This window comes from Acipenser ruthenus, chromosome 5, assembly GCF_902713425.1.
Source record: "Acipenser ruthenus chromosome 5, fAciRut3.2 maternal haplotype, whole genome shotgun sequence".
NCBI lineage: Eukaryota > Metazoa > Chordata > Actinopteri > Acipenseriformes > Acipenseridae > Acipenser > Acipenser ruthenus.
Window position 1 is genome coordinate 59,591,881 of NC_081193.1, and position 23,294 is coordinate 59,615,174.

General features: G+C 42.9%; 1 protein-coding gene across 2 annotated transcripts in view; it reads left to right on the top strand.

Moving 5' to 3' along the window:
• The window catches only part of rhoua (ras homolog family member Ua), a 153,510-nt gene that overhangs the window by 61,739 nt on the left and 68,477 nt on the right, over positions 1-23,294 (top strand). For both annotated transcript variants that reach the window (XM_034004865.3, XM_059024344.1), the window contains exon 4: positions 1,131-1,229. In XM_034004865.3, the coding sequence (XP_033860756.3) occupies positions 1,131-1,229 (99 nt within the window). The remainder of the gene's footprint in view (positions 1-1,130; positions 1,230-23,294) is intronic.

A 23,294-nucleotide genomic window follows, 5' to 3' on the forward strand; every position in this document is an offset into this window, starting at 1 on the left:
CTTCTGTGCTTTTACCTGTAATTAAGATGTCATCTAAGTAACAGACAACCCCATCTAGCCCTTGCAAAATCTGATCCATGGTGCACTGAAAAACCGCAGGAGCACTGGCTACCCCATAGGACAATCGGTTATACTGGTACAATCCTTTTTGCGTGTTTACCGTAAGGAATGGTTTACTGTGACTGTCTAATTCCGCCTGTTGATAGGCTTATGTAAGATCTAACTTGGTGAACCGTTGTCCACCTGCCAATGTGGAGAACAAATCTTGTGTTTTAGGAATGCGATATTGATCAACCTCCAGCCAGGGGTTGATAGTTACTTTGTAATCCCCACAAACACGTACCCCACCATCTTTTTTTGGTATACAAACAATGGGTGCAGCCCATTCACTATGTGCTATTGGGGAGATTATTCCCTGCTGCTCAAGTTCGTTTAGCTGCTGGTTTACAGCTTCCCTCACTGGTCTGGCTTTGCAGAATTTGGGACTTGCTTTCTCTGACACATGTAATTTAGCTTTAATTCCTTTAACCAAACCCATTCCAGCCTTGAACACTGATGCATATTTCACACACAATTGCTCTATTAGACCAATCCAAGTTCAGATGTTTAATCCAGTTCCGACACATGAGGGCCTGGGCTTTACCACGGGAAACTAGCAAGTTTAGCTTCACTTTTTGCTTTCCGCATTCTACTGTTACATACATTTTTCCAGTAACTCTAACGGTTGGTTGGTGTATGTTCTAAGACTAACATTACACAGGTCTAGTTTAACATGTTTAAACTTGCTTTGGTACAAACTTTCAGAAATGATTGACATGGCTGCGCCAGTGTCCACTTCCATTCTAATCTTTACATTATTACATCTAATCATGACCATGTACGGTTTTACATACTCGCAATCAGAGTTCACAGCATAAAGTCCCAAATCAGTCTCTGTATCTTCTTCATTGCTGCTGCAGCCGCAGCAGCTGTGTGACGTCACCAGGGGGGCCTTCTCGCTGTTGTCCTGTTCGGTTGCCAGGTAACACGTTTCACTCACGTTGCTGCTGGCGTGCGTGTCTCGTGAGCAGGGCCTGGCGGAGCTATGCGGCTGGTTCCCTGATTTCAACGAGTGGGCCTTGGTTTTGCAGGCCCGTTCAAGATGCCCGGACTGTTGGCAGGCTCTGCACTGGAATTCCTTGTATCTGCAGGACTGCGGCGAATGTCCGGTTCCAAGACAGCGAAAACAGGTAGGATCTGATTTTCCATTCTTCTTTGCTGATGAATCGAAAGCTTGCTTCCTGTGTTGCAGTCCTCTTGAGTTCCCTTTAGTCGTGCCCACGATGTCGGTTTTCAGCTGATTAGGTTGGGTGAACTTTTGCATACTTTTAGCTGTGCTCTCAAAGTTGCTTGCAACATCTACAATTTTAACCCATGTTAAATTTCCTCCATACGCGGCACTCAGCAATTTGCTACGCAGTTCTTTACTGTTTATTCCTTACACCAACTGATCTCTCAATTGCTCTTCCAGCGTAGTGCCAAATTCACACGTTACTGTCAAGCCTTTCAAAGCTGCAATATACTCAGCTACTGATTCACCAATTTGTTGTCTGCGAATTCTGAAACTGTACCTTTCCGTTAGTACATTCTTTTTAGGCTAGTGAAAATCCCTTAGTGTTTTCATTAACACAATAAACTCAGTCTCACCTGGCTTTCTCAGCGCTACCAGATCCTTCAGTAAGGCAAATGCTTTTGGTCCGACAACTGAGAGAAACACAGTTCTTTTCTTGTCCTCCTCGATGCTGTTTGCTTCCAAAAACTGTTGAAATCTTTCTTCATACGTGCTGAAGGTTTCCGAAGCCTCATTGTAGCACAACCCGGTCTCACTGCTAAAGAGCGCCATTTTTTTTTTTTTTTCTCCAGTGGCTCTCATTGTGATCAGGATTTTACCCGACATCCCATCGCCAAATGTTGTATCTTGGGTTCATATATGTACACAAAAAACAACAACAGAGTCCAGAGATGTATTTCACCAAAAAGTAATTACTTTCTTTATTTATTTATTTTTTATAAATTTAGTTGTCGCCAATTTTTTTACCCCTGTTTTCTCCCCAATTTAGTATGCCCAATTATTATCTGTATCCTTGGCTCACCGCTTGCAACCCCCCCCGCTGACTCGGGAAACCGCAGCTGGAGCATGCGTCCTCCGAAACGTGCTCCTGCCAATGCCAGACCTATAGTGCCGGAGGACAACACAGATCTGGCAGCTCCATTGCAGAACCAGAGGTGCCCTATCGACCACAGGAGTCGCTGATGCGCGGTGAGCAGTGGATTCCCCTGCTGACCTAAGCCCTCCCTACCCAGGCAGCACTCAGCCAATTGTGCGCAGCCCCCTAGGAACTCTCGGTCACGGTCGGCTGCGACATAGGCTGGATTTGAACTTAAGATCTTCAGGCAATAGGGTGCATCCTGCACTCCGCGCGAAGCGCTTTTACTGGATGCGCCACTCGGGAGCCCCTGTAATTACTTTATTTACTCCATTACAGACCTCACTATTTCAATAGCCAAGCTCAGACTGCCGCTAAGCGCAGGAACATACCTTTATGAGTCCATGAGCCAATCACACGAAGCCAAACAGCGGCTTACGTATTCTTAAAGAATACAACAACATTTATTAACCCTTATGGCGTAATACACCACATTGTCCAGGTATTGGTGGAAACAAAATGAAACACTGATGGGGACTAATGTTTTTAAGTGGAGTCATGAGTTTTGGGATCAGTAGGTATCACCTTCCCCTTTAGGCAACAACATAACAGGTTCAGACCCAGCTGTAGAGGAGCCTGAATGCAATCTATCTCCCACAACTCCTACAGGTTGTGTGGGGTTGGGGCAAGGTTCTGCCTTCCTTTAAATTAGATGCAAAACAGAGATCCTGTCTGACAGATAGACAGAACCAAAATGTAATTGTACCGGGGTGACCCATGTCACTTTATTTAGGCACATTTGATTTTGTTATTGTAATATTGTCATGTTTTGATTTGTCACATTTGATTTAATGTTAGATTGTTTTTGGTCCAGTGTGATGTGAACCCAGGTTTGTCTGGAGTGGAGGCTGGACGCACAGCCAGCAGGAGCAAAGAAGGCATTCGACTTGTTGGGGTGGGTTGGGGAGAAAAATGAAGGAAACAGCCGCCGACATTTAGAGTGAGTCTCCTGCTGTGCTTCCTGTCTGCCTCCGTGTGTGTGTGTGTGTGTGTGTTTTTAACTGTTTTAGAAATTAGTATTTTAAAGGCATTGGGGTTTTAGAGGAGTGCTGGAAAAAGTAAAAGTATTGGTTTTATTGTTGTTTTTAGTAAGCCCCGTCTCAGCTGTATTGAGCAGCACTGCACTTTGTTTTTAATTATAATTAACCATGTTTTTTTTATTTTTTTATTTTTTTTATTGAACAGTGCAAACCCCATGCCGTGACTGTGTATTCTAGACTTGTCCTGTTTGTTAAATATGGTTAACCATCTGTATTTAATAACACAATGTCCGTTGCCCTGCATATTGTTGTGGTCTTAGTTTATTTCCTTCAGGTATTCTGCCTTGACTGATCCCACCCCGATCGAAAGGAACGAGTGCCCCTCCCGGGTGCTACATTATGTTGCAGTTAACAAGGAATACTGACCTTAGTGCTCCTGCTATATCCTATCACTTAGTCATGAGAACAGGGTATATCAGCAAGATTGTCTAAATAGATAAAATATGATAAAATATGAACCATGCTATTAAAAAAGTCCTTATCAATCCTGATAAAAGTTTACAGTAAATTTGAAGTTTTCCCATGCTTTTCCCAGTTTTATTATGCTTACCATACATTATCATGGCATGCCATGTTTTTTTAATATGTTTTACATTGCTTACCTCTGCTTTACCACTGTGCTTTATTATACTTTGCTATGTTTTTACTGTGGTAAACTTTAATTAGGGGAATGATATTCAGTAGTAGCAGTGCTGCAACACTACTGGTACACTTATATGAGCTATTGTTTTGACAAACCAACTGTATCACAATCGTATGAACCAACACTAACTTGTAGTACCATGGTTAGTGAATGGTTAGTTCTTGAATGTACTGTATGAAAATGTCAACCATGTGAACATGTGAGCTGCTTTTATGATATACACTCTCTTGTTTGTGTTAGATGTTTCATGTGCTATTTGTCCTGCACCTCACCAAGAGCTGCTTTTATGAGTGGAATAAACGATTCTGTTAAACATTAACCATAGTCACTGTTTATTCTATGTACTGTTTGTCTATTCTTTACAATAATATAATTAAACCACAGGACCAGCTTCGTCATCCACTTTTCCCTGAACTGTTTACAAGAAGCAATAGCATATGTTCCTCAATGGATGTGCTGGCTTTATAAATAGTGAAAATAAAATCCCTGAATAACCAGCCATTCTAGTAACGCAAGGGGTTGTCAAAGAAAGACGGTGCCTCTTTAAGGTTTGGCAATTTAATCCATGAGGGAGTGTAATGTAATGTAGAATGAGATTAGACAACCACTTTGAAAACACAGATAACTGAGCATGCTGGTCACCCTCCAACTCTGAAGAGAATGTTTCTTTTGCTTTTCTGAAGCAAAGTTTATAAAATAATCAGTCACTCTGCTCTAGCATGGGTTTCAGCCAAGAACTGAGGCATGACTTATAATGAGCCATTATCCTGGCCTCAAAAACCAAAAATAATTGTGCACAGCTGTTGGCAAGTACAATGGCTGATTCTTTTATTGAGCAAACTTATCCCTTTGTTGTACCTCCCCATTTTTTATTCACACTGCGGGGCACCTCAAATCTGTTTTGTCTTAAACTGGAGATAAAATAGAAGCCACATCTTCTTTTTAATGTGGGCTGCAATATATAGATTGTTTATTTAGTAAAACATTTTAAAAGGGCATGTTTATGTAGCAACCCTGCAACTATATCATTGATCATTTCTGTGTAACTAGTTACCTTGGACTTTATGATCTCCATTCAAATGTAAGAGCATGCTGGGCACTGAAAGGACTTGATTCAGCCTCTAGGTTACAGAAAGCTGAAATCAGATGCTCTGGGTTATTTTCAGCTTCACCAGTCCCAAGCTGACTCTTGGCTTTATTCCAGAGGCTTTGTCTCATTTTAACATCTTGTGCCTTTGTGTTGTCAGGCATGGACACTGTGCTAGGAAAGTCTAAGCACCTGCTGTCCTGAAAATTTCCAAATTCCTGCCAGTTGCTTGTATATTACCAAAAAAGAAGGATAGTGGGAGACATTGAGATGGAATTCATAACTAGCCTTGCCAAGAAATATGTGTTTCTGTCATAGTCATAGATGGATTCACATGATCATTCCAGATTTTTGGTAATTCCTTTTTATTGCCATTTCAAATAAATACAAAACCAATACAGTAAAATAAATAAGGTATAAACATTTCTAATTGGGGTGCCCCCAGATTAAATAAATACTGTACATGTAAGAGCTGTAAATACAAGCTTCGATCATTTTTGATTGTACTACTGTATAAGTCAACATAATGTATACTCTACAAGTATATTAAAGATTATTACATGCAAGCCTGTGCATTTTATGAATGACACTAGAGTCAGTAAGGTCAGGAAATAAACTCAACGTCCAGCTGTCATTCAAGTGAAATTGTGACTTTCTCCTACTGTGTAATGAACACATCTCTAACCTAATATTGTGCAATTGCCAGCTGAATAAACTGCTATGGCTGTCCTTTACCCACCCTCTTTTGAAAACTCCGGCTCCCCAGTGTTTGACGGCAAAGTAAACATGACATGGCTACTTTACATGAGTTGTAATTACAGGATAATTAGTAGTATATTGAAAGTTGTCTTAATGTATTGTTGACATTCTTGATGAGGACTTGTTAAGCAGGTCAAACAGTAGAGCCTAATGAAAATAGTTTAATAACATTCTGAGTCAGGCTTTGTAATACACGTTATATTCCCTTAAAGAAGTGCAAAGCAAGTTATCACTGATCCCCATTTCCTCTGTTAAAGATATTTAGGTTCTTCCCTTATAAAAGTTTCCCAAGGTAAAATCATAGCAAAGTATAATAAAGCATAGGTAAGCATTCTAAAACCAAGAGAGGTATTGTAAAGCATATATAAAAATGGTATTTACAGTGGTTTGCTTGTATTTTATACTTCAATTTAAAATATTCAGATTTATATCCATATCTATGGTATAAAACTACTTCCTGCACTGTACCTCCGTTTCACCCCAGTGATCTAGCTGTAATTATGCTTTGTGACTTACCACTTTTTTGTCTACATCACTGTATTTGAAAAGTCCATATATTCGGATTTAAAGCAGGGATGGAAATAAGACTGGTTTTGCTATGAGTTTAGTAAGACATACCTGAGCGTGTTACCGATACACTGAGGCTAATCAAGTCAGTAGTAAAACCTGGAATAGGTGAAACTGCTATGCAATAGTATACCAGTGGCGGCTGGTGGCCAAATAACTGCGGAAAAAAGCAAAGGGCAAGTGTAACAGGGTGATGTTACATACGTGGGTCATCACTGAAAAATACAGAGGCAGTGTCATGGATAGCTAGAGTGGTGCGTGTGGGTGGTGGTGTCAGACCAGGAAACAAAACAACAACACAGGATGGTACGGGCAAAATGGCGCTGCTGCGCTTGTATTTAATAATAAACAAAAAATAAACAAACAGTTTAAACAAAACACACCAAAAGAAAAGGGCACATTGGTCAAAGCAAAATAACCAACACACACTAACAATTATTGTCAAAAACGAGTACCTTTGTTCGCTGTAATTCAGTAGCATTTGCGCTCTCTTTCTCTATACTATAGTTTCTCCTCTAACTCTCCTCTCTCTCAACACAACAACAACAATACATAAATAATAAAAGGGGCAGGCATCTTGCCACAGGCAGACACAGAGCATTGGGTGTTGACACGTCGCACAGCAGTGCAGATTTATTCAACACAGTTGCTGCCACTACCAGCAATGGTAGCCCTAGTGACAAATTGAATAAAGAAAATTCAGTAGTTCGGGACAAACACCAATTGAATATTTTTAGTACAACTATTTATTGGGAATAATGCAGAGTATGCAAAATTACACAAATTTTATGCGCATTCATTTGGCATCAAACCTAACTCGACTGAACGAGGCGGAGACCCCCCATAGATAAAACCTACATTTTTAAAAGAGGTGGTGATGGGGAGGTGGTGGGTTATGATGAAATCAAAACGCAAATGAGAGGTAAGTGAAGAGGGTATTTATAGTGCTAACAATTAGATAATGTGTAAACTGAATGATTCAATTTGGTGATGCAAAGGAATGCGGCTACAGCGACCGGATACATCTTGTACAATGACAAGGACTGATCAGGTATAGGAATGGTGCTGAATTCTTCAGGCCATGGAGCAGGCATAGTTTAAATGGCCTAGGAGGGACAGAATATTACATTTGGCAGGTGTGGGACCGGAGAGAAAAGTGGAAATAATAGATACAATACATTTTTTTTCCCCCAGGGGAGTGAAGCTGAAAAAGATTGAGAATCCAGGGTGATGCCTAGAAACTCGATGGAAGTGAGAGGACTCCGGGTCTTTTCTGGTGCTAGGGGGATGCCGAGATTTTAAAATAATGATTTGAGAATCGTTTTTTTTGGTTCTGGGCAGGGCAAAGCTGGGGGTGGTGGAGTTATGGGGAGCGGAATGCATGGGAGGAAAGAGGACGATTGCGAGGGAGGGACATGAGGGAACGGGGTATTAAATGGTGGGGTGAGCAGTGGAACCACATACAGAGCATGCTAGGATACCAGTGAAGAGGTAAGGCATAGAAGAGGGCTGCAGTTCCGTGTTGAAAGCCCGCAGCTGGAAAGGCAGAAGGAAGAGAAACATTTGACAGAGAAGGGACCACTATGGGGGCCTGCTGCACACTCATAATGGCGACGGAGGTCACTGCAGGGGCCTGCTGGATGCCTGCAGTGAGGGTGGGAGGGTGACTATTTGGGAATGGGCTGCTGGATACCTGCAGGGTGGGGGGGTAACCTGAAAGGTTACAGTTGGAGGTGCAGGGGGGGGGCTTGTTGGAGAACAGTGGCAGGTGCTGGAACTCCGGGACGGATCGCGGGAGCAGCCGGTCCTCACTGTGAAACAGTCTCTGGCTCCAAATGGTCAGAATCTGCTGAATGTACCTTAGATTGACAGGTATTGTGAAGGTCCCGCCTTCGGTGTCTTCCGGATATAGACACAGGGTTTTGTACAGTTGGGGCTATAGGTGTGGGGCGAGCTGGAAAGCGACAATCTGTGCTGTCGTCATAACGCCTGCGACGGGAAGGATGCTGCAGAGTGGACAGAAAAAGATTAAACAAATTCTCCTTATGTGCTGCCGATTTTAGCCTTTTCACACTTGCTGAGCCGAGTCGAGCCAGAACCAAGCCGAGCCCACCCAGTGCGGCTCGCGTGTGTTTGCACTACTGTTCAAAGTGCAAGCTGCACTGTGGAATGTGATGTTAAATTCAGTGAACACAGGCGCACAGAGGAGTGGTGTGGATTTGTTTTGAGAATGGATCCCGAGGTCATGGTTCTCTTCTTGTTTGTATTTGTTTTTCACATGTTGCTGAATACAAATACAAACTGAATAATTTAATTTCATGTTATTAAAGTTAGATTAATCACCACTACTATGAATAATAATAACTTTAAAAAGTTACAGATAGTATTTGAAAAATGTCAGTAAACACTTCAGAAAAATAGATTTAAAGTAGGCCTATTAAAATCAAAATCTAAACATAACATATTTAAAGATATTTTTCTTTACAACTTGTTTTTATACATGAAATGTTAATATATGGTATTTAAAAAAATAACCACATTGAATGTGATTTTCAGATACTTTGCACATTTCCAATATATGTATCTTATTTTTTATTTATTTATTTTTCTGTTAAGGACTGGTTTATAAAGGAACCACAAAAAGTGCACAATTACTGATCACTTTATTCATTAGAAAAAATATATGGAATACAATTAATGAAACAGCAGTAGATCTTGCAGTTAACACACTAAGTTTTTTTGCCACTGTTTTAAATTATACCTGTCAGCGTTAAACAATTTAAAGGAGAAATACTTTAAAAAAAAAAAAGTGGCAAAGCTTAAAGAATGTTGTAATATGTAAACTCTCCTTCATTCCGTGTGTGACTGCACATCGATTCCAGAAGACAAGTCGCCGAATTCAACATATCGGCGCCAGTCATTGCAGGTCTGTGACTAAGAACTGAGTCCCTTAAATCATAATATTTACTTTTTTTGCGGCCTGACCCACTTTTATTGTTATGCTCTTTTATTTTTTTTGTAATCCTGATTTAATGTTTTTATTTTTTCACAACACTGTTTTGTGCTGTGGTTTAGTCCCAGATTTATCAATTACTGTGAAATCTTTTGGTAGACTTTATCGTTTCGGACAGTACGAGTAAACCCTGCCTCCAGCCTTACTCAGCACCGAGCCAGTACCAGATATCTTGCAAGGTCAGAGTTTCACGGTTCCGGCTCTGCTCAGCTCGACAAAATGACCAGCGTGAAACTAGCCGTACCGTGAGGGCTTGGCTCAGCTCGGCTTGGCTCGGGTGTGCAAGTGTGAAAAGGTAAATAGTGTACTCGGAAATAGTCACATCGTTTGTTGCAGATTTTAATACATGCATCACTATACTAGAATTTAAGATGCAGATCATTTTGAGAAGAAAAAAGTGGTTTACAAAGTGTGTCTTAAATTTGAAGGAATACTGTACTTTGCATATAATATTGTTAATAATACACATCCATTTACAAAATGTAAAATATTCAAAAACAGACTTAAATACCATAGCTGCTCTGAGGTGTTACTGCAAACAAGTGCATCACCTGAGAGGCAGCGGGTGTCCTGCTTTTAAGCTTGTAATCAGGGGGCATGTTAAACTACAGGTTATTTTCAATTTAATGCCATAATTGCCAACTGGCCACATTAAAAATGCCCAGCTCTCTGCACACATCTCTAGACAAGCTAGACAATCCACTTACAAGTGAAGAGTTGAAAAAAGCTGTGCTTGCCATGCCTCATGGGAAATCCTCTGGCCAAGATGGATATCCAATTGAATTTTATAATCACTTTTGGTCTCTGTGACAGAGACAGAATGATTCTTGGTGATAAATCTCTCTCCCGACCTATGAGGGCGTTGTATAAAGGGAACAGAGTGCCCTGGACTGGATGGCCTGACCATTCATTCCTAGGGTTAGGTGGAAGTTGGCCATCTAAAAAGGGGGTACAGCTGTGATACATTAAGTCATGGCCCCAGAGGGAAAGCAATGTGGCAACCGTGGATTGGAGGAGAAACGGCTGCACTCGCTAACCAAGGGGGCGTGACTGAAGGTACAAATAGGGGACGTGGCTAGGTGATCTGTTCCTTTGTTTATGGTTAAGAGAACCCCTGAAGAACAAGTATAAAATTACCATGAGTTTTTTGTTTGTTTGTATCGTCTAATTGTACTTCTTGTTATTTATTAGACGGCTATTACGATCCAGAGCTGTCGCTTAAGGCCAGCACAGACCCGGACAACACTGCACCATAAACTGTATTACACTACGAGCACTATAGCACTCACTTTGGACTTCTGACAGTGTTTGTGTTTTGTGTGTGTATTTAACTGTGTCTATTATTTCGGGACTGCAACCTGTCGTTTATTGAACTGTACAATACACATCGTTGTGCATTTCTTTACTGTTGTCATCAGACTTTGGATTATAAATAAACCACCATTTCACCAGTACTTTGTTGTTTGTCATTGTCTTGAGCACTGCATCACCTCTACACCTGTGCACTGCAAACCACTTTGCCACAGTCTCTTATATCTCCAGTCTTTTTTTAAATGGCTAATCATTTACTTGTATTTCTAATTTACTGCCATAGTGTATGAACACAGCCTTAATTAATCTTCTTTTGATAAAGATCCTTCACTTTGTGCCAATTACTGTCCATTATTATTAAAATAATACATACAACTATTGTATTAAGGTGTGACAGGGTGGTCGAGTGGTGACATCACAGACCAGGAAATAAACACACAGGCAAGGTACTATGGGTGAGTCGCAAATGCGCTCTTTCTTTAATAATCAAAATAAAATGTTTAAACAAAACATAACACTGCACAAAACAAAACTGCATGATGGCCAAAATAAACAGACACAATAGTACTGGTTGAAATCCAGCACGAGTAGCAATTGTATTTTTATATCTTACTTCTTACGTTCCTCCTCTCTGAACAACCAACCCTGATGAGCGGCTGATCCGCTCTTAATATATACACTACCGGTCAAAAGTTTTAGAACACCCCCATTTTTCCAGTTTTTATTTGAAATTTAAGCAGTTCAAGTCCAGTGAATAACCTGAAATGGTACAAAGGTAAGCGGTAAACTGCCAGAGGTTAAAAAAAAAGTTTAGGTTACCAAAAACTGAAAAATAATGTACATTTCAGAGTTATACAAAAAGGCCTTTTTCAGGTTTTTACAGCTGTTCTGCAGCAATGGAAGTAAATTAAGCCTTGAAAGTTGATGCTAACAATTCCTACAGGTGTCCCAACTTTTGTTGATTACTTACAAACCCTCTGTCTGTATACAAGCAGTGTTGGAACAGACTGTGTTACTACACCCTCTTAAGCATTATTTGGACAGTATTGTACTGCAGGAAGAGTATATTGCTCTCATAGTGACAAGAAAAAGGCAATTAACAAAGGAAGACAGACAGACCATTATAACCCTTAAAAGTGTAGGTCTTTCCTTTAGAGAAATTGCAAAGAAAGCCAAGGTGTCAGTGAGTACAGTTTCCTACACCATCAAAAGGCACTTGGAAACTGGAGAAAACTCTGACAGGAAAAGGTCTGGCAGACCCAAAGCCACAACATAATCAGAAGACAAGTTTCTGAGAGTCAGCTTGCGTGATAGGCGGCTCACAGGACAACAGCTTCAAGCACAGCTTAACACTGGTCGAAGTAAGCAAGTCTCAGTTTCAACTGTGAAGAGAAGACTTCGAGCTGCAGGTTTGACAGGTCGAGTGGCAGTAAGAAAGCCATTGCTAAGATGACAAAATAAGAAAAAGAGGCTTGCCTGGGCCATGAAGCACCGCCAGTGGACTACTGAAGACTGGAAGAAGGTCTTATGGACCGATGAATCAAAATTTGAAATCTTCGGTTCATCACGCAGGGTTTTTGTACGCCGTCGAGTAGGCGAAAGGATGGTTCCTCGGTGTGTGACACCAACTGTCAAACATGGAGGAGGAAGCGTGATGGTCTGGGGCTCTTTTGCTGGATCCAGAGTCGGCGACTTGCACAGAGTGAGTGGCACCCTGAACCAAAACTGCTACCACAGCATTTTGCAGCGCCATGCAATACCCTCTGGTATACGCCTAGTTGGTCAGGGGTTCATCCTACAGCAAGATAATGACCCAAAACATACCTCCAGGCTATGTCAGAACTACCTTAGAAGAAAAGAACAAGACGGTAGGCTTCAAATCATGGAATGGCCAGCACAGTCTCCAGACTTAAACCCCATCGAGCTGGTTTGGGATGAACTGGACAGAAGAGTGAAAGCAAAGCAACCTACAAGTGCAACACATTTGTGGGAACTTCTGCAACAGTGTTGGGAAGAAGTTTCCAAACAATATTTGATTTCCATTGTAGAAAGAATGCCACAAGTGTGTTCGGCTGTTATTTCTGCAAAAGGTGGCTGCTTTGATGAGTCAAAAATTTAGATTAAATTTTGTTACACGAAGCGATTCCAAAACGATTTCTTTTTTATCTCCAATTGTTTATTTGTTCTATGCTTTAATTTCAGAGTACATTGAGACATTAAACTGCGTAAATTTCAATAAAAACTGGAAAAATTGAGGTGTTCTAAAACTTTTGACCGGTAGTGTATGTGGCCATCTCCAAATTGGTAATAACTTCATTCATTTGGAGATGGCCACATTAGGCACGCATTTAGCTGGATAGGGAATTTTAACCCCATCCATGCGCTAAAACAATAATAACATAACACTGTGTTTTTAAACACCAACCGATATATTTAAATCATATAATACAACCAATTATAAAACTCGGTTTATGAAAAACAGACACTCATCAGATAACACAAGACCTCTTTTTAATATCATTCATCTGGCTAGTAAAACTAAGAATCATTAGTTTATTATCATAACCCTGGTTCCCTGAAATAGAAGTGTAACCACTACCTAATGGGTATTTACTTGCTAAAGACCCAAAACCTGAATAGATATATCAAAGTTGCACGCAGAGCCTGTGATGGAGTCATGCCCGTCCCCGAGGGCATGTAAGGATTGCCCGCACAGATTACAGCATCATTTTTCCTTCAAGCCTGCTGCAATCATGGATGCAGATACCTTGAAGGTTAATGCTTACATTTCTATTTCAGGGAATGTGGAAAAGTGGTTAACAGTGTGCAGGTGTAGGAGTGATGCGGTGATCAATAACAGACAGACAACGATAATCCAGGTGCAATGGTCTTTTATTTGTAATCCAAAATCTGATGACAAACGGTAAATAATAATGAATAATAGTACACTAGACTGTGTACTACACAGTTCGTTCAGTCAGTGAGTGCTGTAGTGCTCGTGTTGCAAATACAATTTATTGTGAAACAAGTACAGTATTGTCAGGGTTTTGCGTCTCTGTTTTGACAAACGCACATTTTCTTAAGTTGGCTGTCAGCCGGGCCACCCTTAGAGACTGAAGGACGGTCATAACCTTAGCTAAATGCTTTCACCAGGTGGAGCTGTAAATAACCACATCGTGCCAGTATCCTTTCTCGAGCCCTAGGTCGAGATTAACTTTGCCGTTCTTAGTCTGCTGAGAAGCTAAGGTGACTTTCGTCATGGTCACGAGACCTTGGTAAGGGAAGTCCCGAGTTAGCGTGATGCCTTCTACTGTCGGGAGGCTGAATTACAGACCGAAATCCCTTTTACTCATCACAGGCTGATTTTAAATAAAAAATACAGTACCTGTTAAACACAAACAGTAATGAACATTCCGCTGTCCCTTTTCATTCCCAGCTACAGCTAGAACAGCAATACAATGCAAATTATTTTCAATGTTTTACAACAACACATTGCAAATAGTATAACACATTATATCATGTCTGTGGCAAATGAGTGAAACATTGTACCTTCATTCTCTACAGTATATAATGTTATGGAGAAAATAAACAGCATTCGAATATTTTATACCTTTTTTGTTGGGGTTATTATACATAAATATACTTTTTTTCTAATATGGAAATAATAATAAATGTCAATGATAAAATTAAAATGCAACTCCAACCAGTCGATCATCTCTTTCTATACACGGCAAAATATATCAAATTAAATAAAGATAGGATCCAAAATAACCTATTTATATTCCGATTTACTTATCAATCATAATATTCAGCATAAAACACTCTTATTATTTATTTTTCCAGATTTTACATGTACATATAGATTGGGAGAGCACAAAGCAGTGCTTACCTTCTTTTCAGTGTCATAGCACGAACTGAATTAAAATGGCGATCGTGCTTCACAGATCTCAGAGCCAGATTGTATTATTGATACCATAATCTTTAATTTCCAGCAAGCTGTCTTACAGTGGAATAAATGAGTATTTCCAGGGCTAATTATATATTATTCAACCCTCAACAGACTCACAACTGAACAATGAAGGTCCTCTTATTAAAATGATTCCCCCTTACACCATACAGTGCCACCACCCACACTCACAGTTTGTGCTGCGCTCCCCACCCTCCTACCCACATTACATTACCTAAAAAAGAAAATCTGGGTGCACTGGGGAGGACACGGAAGAGGCAGCAGGCTCATCATGAAAGATGGACTGCCTTGTCTCATCTATAGGCCAGGGCACTTGCAAAACATCGTCCCTCTTAATCAGTGGCAGAAGCTCTGCTGACAGATTAACCACTGGGGATTTGCTGTCTGACTCCACCTCCTCAGAGGGGAACGCCAGCTCTTGTTCGCCCACTTCCTCAGAATCGACGATGGAGAGCACACCATCCTGCTGCCAGTCTGTGTCTGTAGCCCCTTGGTGCCCCAAAGGGACAGGAGGGACAGGCGGAGTCATGCGCTCAAATAGCCGCTCTGCAAGCAACATTCCCTGATGGGAAACAGCTGCCAAGAGTTTCTCCAGCTGCTCGGAGTCTGCCGCCTCTTGGATTGGTGACTCTTTCTCTTTCTCTTCCTTGCAGAAGGAGAAGGAGAGGCAGAGGATGATGAGGAAGACCGTGAAGATGGCTTCCTACGTGGAGTCTTTCCCCAGGCATGTCGCCTGCTCTCCTTTGGCACAGAGCTAATTGGAGAGTGACGGGGAAGTGGACTGCCCTGGGACTGTGGACTGCCCTGGTGTAATGGACACCAAGCGCTCTGTAGAGCTGTGAGATATACTCCAGCGTGCGCTTACAAAAACTGGCACAAAAATCACAGGAACTGCAGTCAGTGAGTGCCTCTTTGGCATGCTCCGGTACCAGGCAGGAAGAACACCTGCCGTGCTTATCCTCAACGGGCAGCCTTGCACAAGTTACAGAGATAAAACACAGGCATGATGCAAGCAGCAACGCAGTGTACAGTACTGCTGCCTCAGTCTGCTCAAGCTCTATAATGCAACGGGGCAGGTCAAGACCCAAACCGAGTCCTCTGGTACTAGACCAGGGATGGTACCGCAGTTGGGAACCGGTTTGGTGACTTTGCACGAGTCGATATGGTACGGTACGGTACCAGGATGTTGCCAGGCCAGTTCAGTACCGGTTCAGTGCCTTAGCGCCGGGTCAGTAAGGTACAGTACGGTATGGTACGAAGGTTTGAACCAGAATGGTACCAGGGCGGTACCGGTCGATTCGTTAACGGTACGGTGCCTTAGCACTGGGTCGGTACGGTACAGTACCGTCAGTGCGGTACATGAACCGGAGTGGTACCGGGATGGTAACCCGTTGGTACGGTGACTTGCACCAGGTTGGTACAGTACCGGTGCAGTAACCTCATTCCCTGTTCAGTACGGATACCGGATTGGGAACGGAGTGTGTCGGTGACCTACAGGTCTACTCAGTTTGCGTTACAGCAGGATGCAATATACAGGGATGCCCACCTCTAGCAAAACCACACAATCACTGAGGGAAGCCTGCTTGTTAGAGCCCTAACAGCCTTTGTAATGGTGCTGCAAGCAATCTCCAAGGCGGCAACGAGATACTGTGGCAAAGACTGCAAGCAATTTCAGCCAAAGCATGTATCTCGGTGTGGCAAAGTGGCTAGTAAGGGGAACAGGTGTAGCGGTGATGCGATGCAGGAGTGACAGGCAGACAACGGTAATCCAGTGAAATGAAGTGCTTTATTTATAATCCCGGTCTGGTGACCGTAAAATAATAAATCCCTGGCTATACACAACAATGTGTAAAGCACGGGGATAACAAAACAGGGCACAGTCACGAACCAAATGCAAAACACGGTCACCAGTCCGGGGTGAGTGCAGATGTGCAGGTGCTTGGTGCAGACACAGTGGGGTGGTGTGTAGTGGTGCTCCGGATAGTGCTGACCCGATTTCGACAGCTCCGGAGGTGCTTTAACTGTCTAAGTGAAAAACACAGAACGTTAACACACAAACACAACACGTAATCTCTTATTCAATACGAGAGTTCCTCTCTCGCTCCTTCTCTCTCCAGCGTTTACCCAAACGAAGGAAAAGATCAGCGTTACCCTGGCCCCTATATGTAATCCCGCATGATATCTAGGTAAACGGTTGCAGCTGCTTTATTACTTGCAGCTGCCTCTCGTTTACCTTTCAAGTCAATACGGTCTTACAACAGTCTCGCTTCTTTCCAGGCTGACCCACTTCCCGGTCCCGGAAACGAACTGTCAGGCCAGCCCTTCCAGATACTTCTCCTCCCGTTCTTTAGCGCCCTCACAGGTCGGGAGGAAGATTTATCACCAGAACTCATTGTATTTCTGTCACACTCGATCAATGCAGAGCTGCTGAGCCCAGAAGCTGGACTCGTTTTTCTGTAAAAAAAGACAGAAAAACACACAAGAGAAAGACATTTTCTCACAGAAAACAGTAATAAAACAATTACAGTTCAGAAAATAATAATATCATTTACAAAAACAAAACTTTTAATTTTAACTGCTTGGTCTCTGGGAAGGGGCGACAAGAGCCGTCGGCTTCACACGGGGTACAAGGCAGCTGCGGGATGTAACAAACAACAAAATTATGTGTAATTAGTAAACTAATACAACTTAAAGAATTATCACATTAATTAGTGTAATACACACATAGCGAGTAATATATGCAGATAAAAGCAACAAGAACTCATCTGTCTATGGCTCTCCATTCAGGTTCAGTTCTCTGAAAGGAAAAATTATGCTGTGATCTGTGCGGACAGTCCTTACATGCCCTCAGGGGTGTGCATGACTGCGTCACAGTCACTGCGTGCAGCTTTGATATATCTATTCAGGTTTTTGGGTCTTTAGGAGGTAAATACCCATTAGGTAATGGTTACGTTTCGTACTTGATAGGGAACTGTGCATGGTTCTGCAGGGAGAGGGCAGCAACCCGTAAGATCCACCTGTCAGTCATGGCAATGACACAGAGAGGTGGGACGAGGGTGTGTGGTCTCTGCTTCTCTCTCAATGGTTGTGAGGCAGGCCTTGGGGGATTGCTGGGTGTATAAAATAACGCTCTGTTGTTCCCTCAGGTTGGCCCCTATAGGACGACAAACAAGCGAGCAGAAGCTCTATTGCCAGGCCGAGAACAAAACAAAACAAAAGAAAATAAATATAGGGCTAGCGGAGAAACTGTGGACAGGCCCTAAAAGTATAGACCGTAGTCTGAGGGAACGGTGGAGTGTAGGACCTTTATTTTGTACTTTTGTTAGTAGTGTTTTGTTTTCCCTTTTTCTTTGTGCCTTTTGTTTTCATTATTATTTTGAGCAGTTGCATGTGCACTGGACTGTACACCTGTATTGGTAACCCTGTGGTACTGTTTTCTGTTGTCAGTATTCAGGCCACAGACAACAGCGCCCTCTGCGGGTAAAAATAAATCAGTGCGCCTGAGCGGCATTACAAATAAAGTTATGTCTCCTGTGTGTCAGTGAATTGCCCACCACCCTTCCACACGTGGTGTCACAAGGTGGGATTCACAGGCACTGCCCATACAGCAGTGCAAGAACCGAGGGAGACAGAATGGATCATGATGGACCACATGTGGGACCGGACCCAGGACTACAGCGGTTGACAAAAATGGCATCAGAGGATCGACCCGATGCCTACCTGGAGATATTCGAGGCTATGGTAGGTGGGCTCAAGCACAGTGGGCTAGCCACCTCCTGCCACAGCTGATTGGGGAGGCGCAGGCGGCGGCGGCGAGGACCTTGGATCCGGTGGCAATGATGGACTGCCCCACGCTGAAAGCTGCCATCCTCAACCATGTGGGCGCGACTCCGGAGGGCTACTCTGCCGAGGATCACCCCAGGGCCATCACTCACCGCTTGCAGGATTACACCCGGAGATAGCTGAGCCCAGGGGTGACCACCACCGCCAGGCTGGTGGAATTGATTATAGTCGAGCGGTTCCTGGAGTGCTTGGCTCCGGGGCCACACTTATGGGTGCGATGACAGGCACCTGTCACCCTGGATCGGGCAATCCAATTGGCAGAGCGGTACCCGGCAGCAGAACCAACACCCACTAAGCTGCCTGGAAACAGCGCTACTCCAGTATCACCTCCTCTACTGGCCCCAAGGAGGGCGAAGGGACTGAGGGGGAGGGGTAGTCAGGTCTTTGGATGGAGTGTGGTGGCCTGAGCTCCCGGCTTGAGAACCAGGGTAGGGTGGGGTCACCCACGGGCTGCTGTGGTGTTGGACCGGGGTCTCACCCGGCCACCCTACCGTCAAACCCCTTTGATGGCTCCTTTGTTTCAACATCCTGCTGAAGCTTCATGGCAAGAAACCAGTTCACTGATGTGTTGAACAAGCTGGGAGGTGAGCCACATCAACCGGGATTGCCCCGCTATGTGATCTCATCTGACCAGGTAAGACTGTTCCATTTTATCAGTCACTCCAGCAGACAGGTTTTGTTATTCCTGTGTCAGTGGATGATACACAAACCCAGGTTCTCTTAGATTCAGGGTGTAGTCAGTACCTAATACAAGAGAGTTTAATCTCACCAGGGCATAAGCAAATAAAGGGGACAGTTATTTATTGGGAATGTACGCACTTATCCTAAAATGTATGTGAATTAAAAAATTGGCCGCGAGTGCAATTGGGTTTGTGTCCTTGGTTGCCAGTGCCTATAGTTCTGGGGTGGGACTGCAAGCAGTTCAAAGATTGTTTGGCTGCTGTAACGGCCCCGTCCTCCCTATTGGCTAAGAAAGAGGAAGTAATTGGAGAGATCATTCCCTTTCGCGATCCGGCATGGTATTGCCATAGATTTAGACCCCGAAAAACTAAACGGGAACGCCGGGCCGCTAAGAATGAGGGCTGGCAATGGAGGGAGTCCGAGAAGTTTCAAGTGGTGGTGATTGGTTTAGAGTCTGGGGGGGAGGCCACAGAGTCAGCTCAGGGGTCTGGCTCGGCTGCCTCCACTCAGGACTGACCCGATCCCGAGCTAGAAGCCATGGGAGCTGACTCCCGACTCAAGCAAGGGCGTGACGACATGCTGGGCAGGCTCTTTGACCAAGCATCTGTGGTTAATGGTCAGGTGATCGAGCCCAGACGCGCCGCCACGTACCCTCACTTTGAAATTAATTGAGATCTTTTGTACTATGTTGAAAAGTTACCCCAGACGGGGGAAGTGCTTCACCAGTTGCTCATTCCTCAGCCCTTTAAGGAGGATTTGTTGCAATTAGCTCACGCTATTCCCCTGTCTGGTCATTTGGAAAGGGACAAGACCAAAGCAAGGCTTGTGACACGGTTATATTGGCTGGGGCTGGACGGTGACGTCAGCTGTTTTTGCGAACGCAGTGGGGAGTGTCTGTAGGCCACATAAGGTTCAAAATAAAGCTTTTTAATAAACAAAAATACAAAATAAATCGGCACAAGGGCCAAACAAAAAGGTTCAAAACACAAAATACAAACAAAATGAAACTTACAAAAGAATAAAGCTTCCAGGCTGGGCGTTGCCTTCACTGGATTGCAAAAACGAAAAAACACAGCACACACAGAAAAACACAGTGGCCTCCTCTCCTTCTAGAACTCTTCCTCCTAATGGGAGGCTGAAACCTCCTTTTATGCCAGGTGGCTCAGTCCTTAATTGAATAATTAATTAGTTGATTGCTCCCACCTGGAGCAATCAATTTGGGCAGGGAGGAGAATTTAACTCCTTCCCTGCCAGTATTTCTAAGGGCAGAGCCCTGCTCTGCCACAGTGCGCCTGAGCAGCGTTACAAATAAAGCTCTGTCTCCTGTTTGTCAGTGAATTGCCCACCACCATAGAGAGGCCTAATTTTGTCCAATTTTGTAAGGTGCTTTCATTTTTTTGGATAAGAGGGAGGAGGTTATGTTTTCCAACCCTGGGGTGAGCTTTATGCCCAGATAAGTCATTCCAGTTGGAAGCCATTTAAACTGCCAGTGTTCTCTTATACACTGGGACATATTTTAGACAGTGGAATAGCCTCTGATTTTGTCCAGTTGATTTTATATCCTTATATCTATGAAAAGGAATCTATTAATGAGAGAATATGTGGGACAGCTGTCTGTGGGTTGGATGACAGTAGTAATATATCATCCGCATAAAGCAAAAGCTTATGTTCTTGCTGCCCTGCGCAGATACCCACAATGTTAGAATGATTTATTTGGGCTATCGCAAGAGGCTCTAGAGCAAGGGCAAAGATTAGTGGGGAGAGGGGGCACCCCTGTCTTGTTCCTCTCTTAAGCAGAAAAGGGGAAGACATTAGTAAATTTTTAAAACTGCTGCCATAGGGCTAGTATATAACAACTGTAACCAATGTATATATGATGGACCTAAACCAAACAATTCCAGAATACGAAAGAGATACCACCACTGGCAGAAGGCACAGGTGTCATTGTCCATCCATCAACAGTCCAATTTATGTGTTCTTGTCCATATTTTAGCCTTTTAGTCTTGTTCCAGTTTCTTAACAGAGGTAGTCTTACTGCAACACATCCTTTAAGTCCTGATTTCAAGAGTGACCTTCGTACTGTTGATTTGATGGACAACGACACCTGTGCCTTCTGCCAGTTCTGTTGTCAATTCAACGCTTGTCTTCTTTCTATTCCTTAAGGATATTATCTTCAAGTATTGCTGATCCTTGTTAGACAGCTTTTTGGTCTTCCAGTCCTTTGTTTGTCAATTATAGATGATGTTTCTCTGTACTTGGTGATTATGCTTTGGCTACCACACCTTGAAAATTGAGTGATGCGAGCAATTTTTTTCCTTCTTTATGCAAGTCAAGGTTGTTATAATAATATAAAACACTAGTGGAGGCTTTGAGTAAATTGTTGATGTTGAGGTAGAGTTGAAAAATTCCACATGTCTAAGACATTTGCAGAGCAGTGTATATATACATAAATATAGATACATACTTACAGATACATGTATACACATACATACCTACATACATACCCACACATATACATACACATACACACCCACACACCTAAACATACATACCCGCACACAAACATACACATACATATACATGTATACACATACACATTCATACACATATACCGCACATAAATACATACCTACACCCATACATACACATACATACACACACATACGCACATACTGCACATATATACAGTACTGTGCAAAAGTTTTAGACAGGTGTGAAAAAATGCTGTAAAGTAAGAATGCTTTCAAAAATAGACATGTTAATAGATTATATTTATCAATTAACTAAATGCAAAGTGAGTGAACAGAAGAAAAATCTCAATCAAATCCATATTTGGTGTGACCACCCTTTGCCTTCAAAACAGCATCAATTCTTCTAGGTACACTTGCACAAAGTCAGGGATTTTGTAGGCATATAGTCAGGTGGATGATTAAACAATTATACCAAACAGGTGCTAATGATCATCAATTCAATATGTAGGTTGAAACACAATCATTAACTGAAACAGAAACAGCTGTGTAGGAGGAATAAAACTGGGTGAGGAACAGCCAAACTCAGCTAACAAGGTGAGGTGCTGAAGACAGTTTACTGTCAAAAGTCATACACCATGGCAAGACTGAGCACAGCAACAAGACACAAGGTAGTTATACTGCATCAGCAAGGTCTCTCCCAGGCAGAAATTTCAAGGCAGACAGGGGTCTCCAGATGTGCTGTCCAAGCTGTTTTGAAGAAGCACAAAGAAACGGGCAACGTTGAGGACCGTAGACGCAAGGAAACTTACTGCAGCAGATGAAAGACACATCATGCTTCGTTCCCTTCGCAATCGGAATATGTCCAGCAGTGCCATCAGCTCAGAATTGGCAGAAAACAGTGGGACCCTGGTACACCCATCTACTGTCCGGAGAAGTCTGGTCAGAAGTGGCCTTCATGGAAGACTTGCGGCCAAAAAGCCATACCTCCGACGTGGAAACAAGGCCAAGCGACTCAACTATGCACGAAAACACAGGAACTGGGGTGCAGAAAAATGGCAGCAGGTGCTCTGGACTGATGAGTCAAAATTTGAAATATTTGGCTGTAGCAGAAGGCAGTTTGTTCGCCGAAGGGCTGGAGAGCGGTACACGAATGAGTGTCTGCAGGCAACAGTGAAGCATGGTGGAGGTTCCTTGCAAGTTTGGGGCTGCATTTCTGCAAATGGAGTTGGGGATCTGGTCAGAATTAATGGTCTCCTCAATGCTGAGAAGTACAGGCAGATACTTATCCATCATGCAATACCATCAGGGAGGCATCTGATTGGCCCCAAATTTATTCTGCAGCATGACAACGACCCCAAACATACAGCGAAAGTCATTAAGAACTATCTTCAGCGTAAAGAAGAACAAGGAGTCCTGGAAGTGATGGTATGGCCCCCACAGAGCCCTGATCTCAACATCATCGAGTTTGTCTGGGATTACATGAAGAGAGAGAAGCAACTGAGGCTGCCTAAATCCACAGAAGAACTGTGGTTAGTTCTCCAAGATGTTTGAGCCAACCTACCTGCCGAGTTCCTTCAAAAACTGTGTGCAAGTGTACCTAGAAGAATTGATGCTGTTTTGAAGGCAAAGGATGGTCACACCAAATATTGATTTGATGTAGATTTTT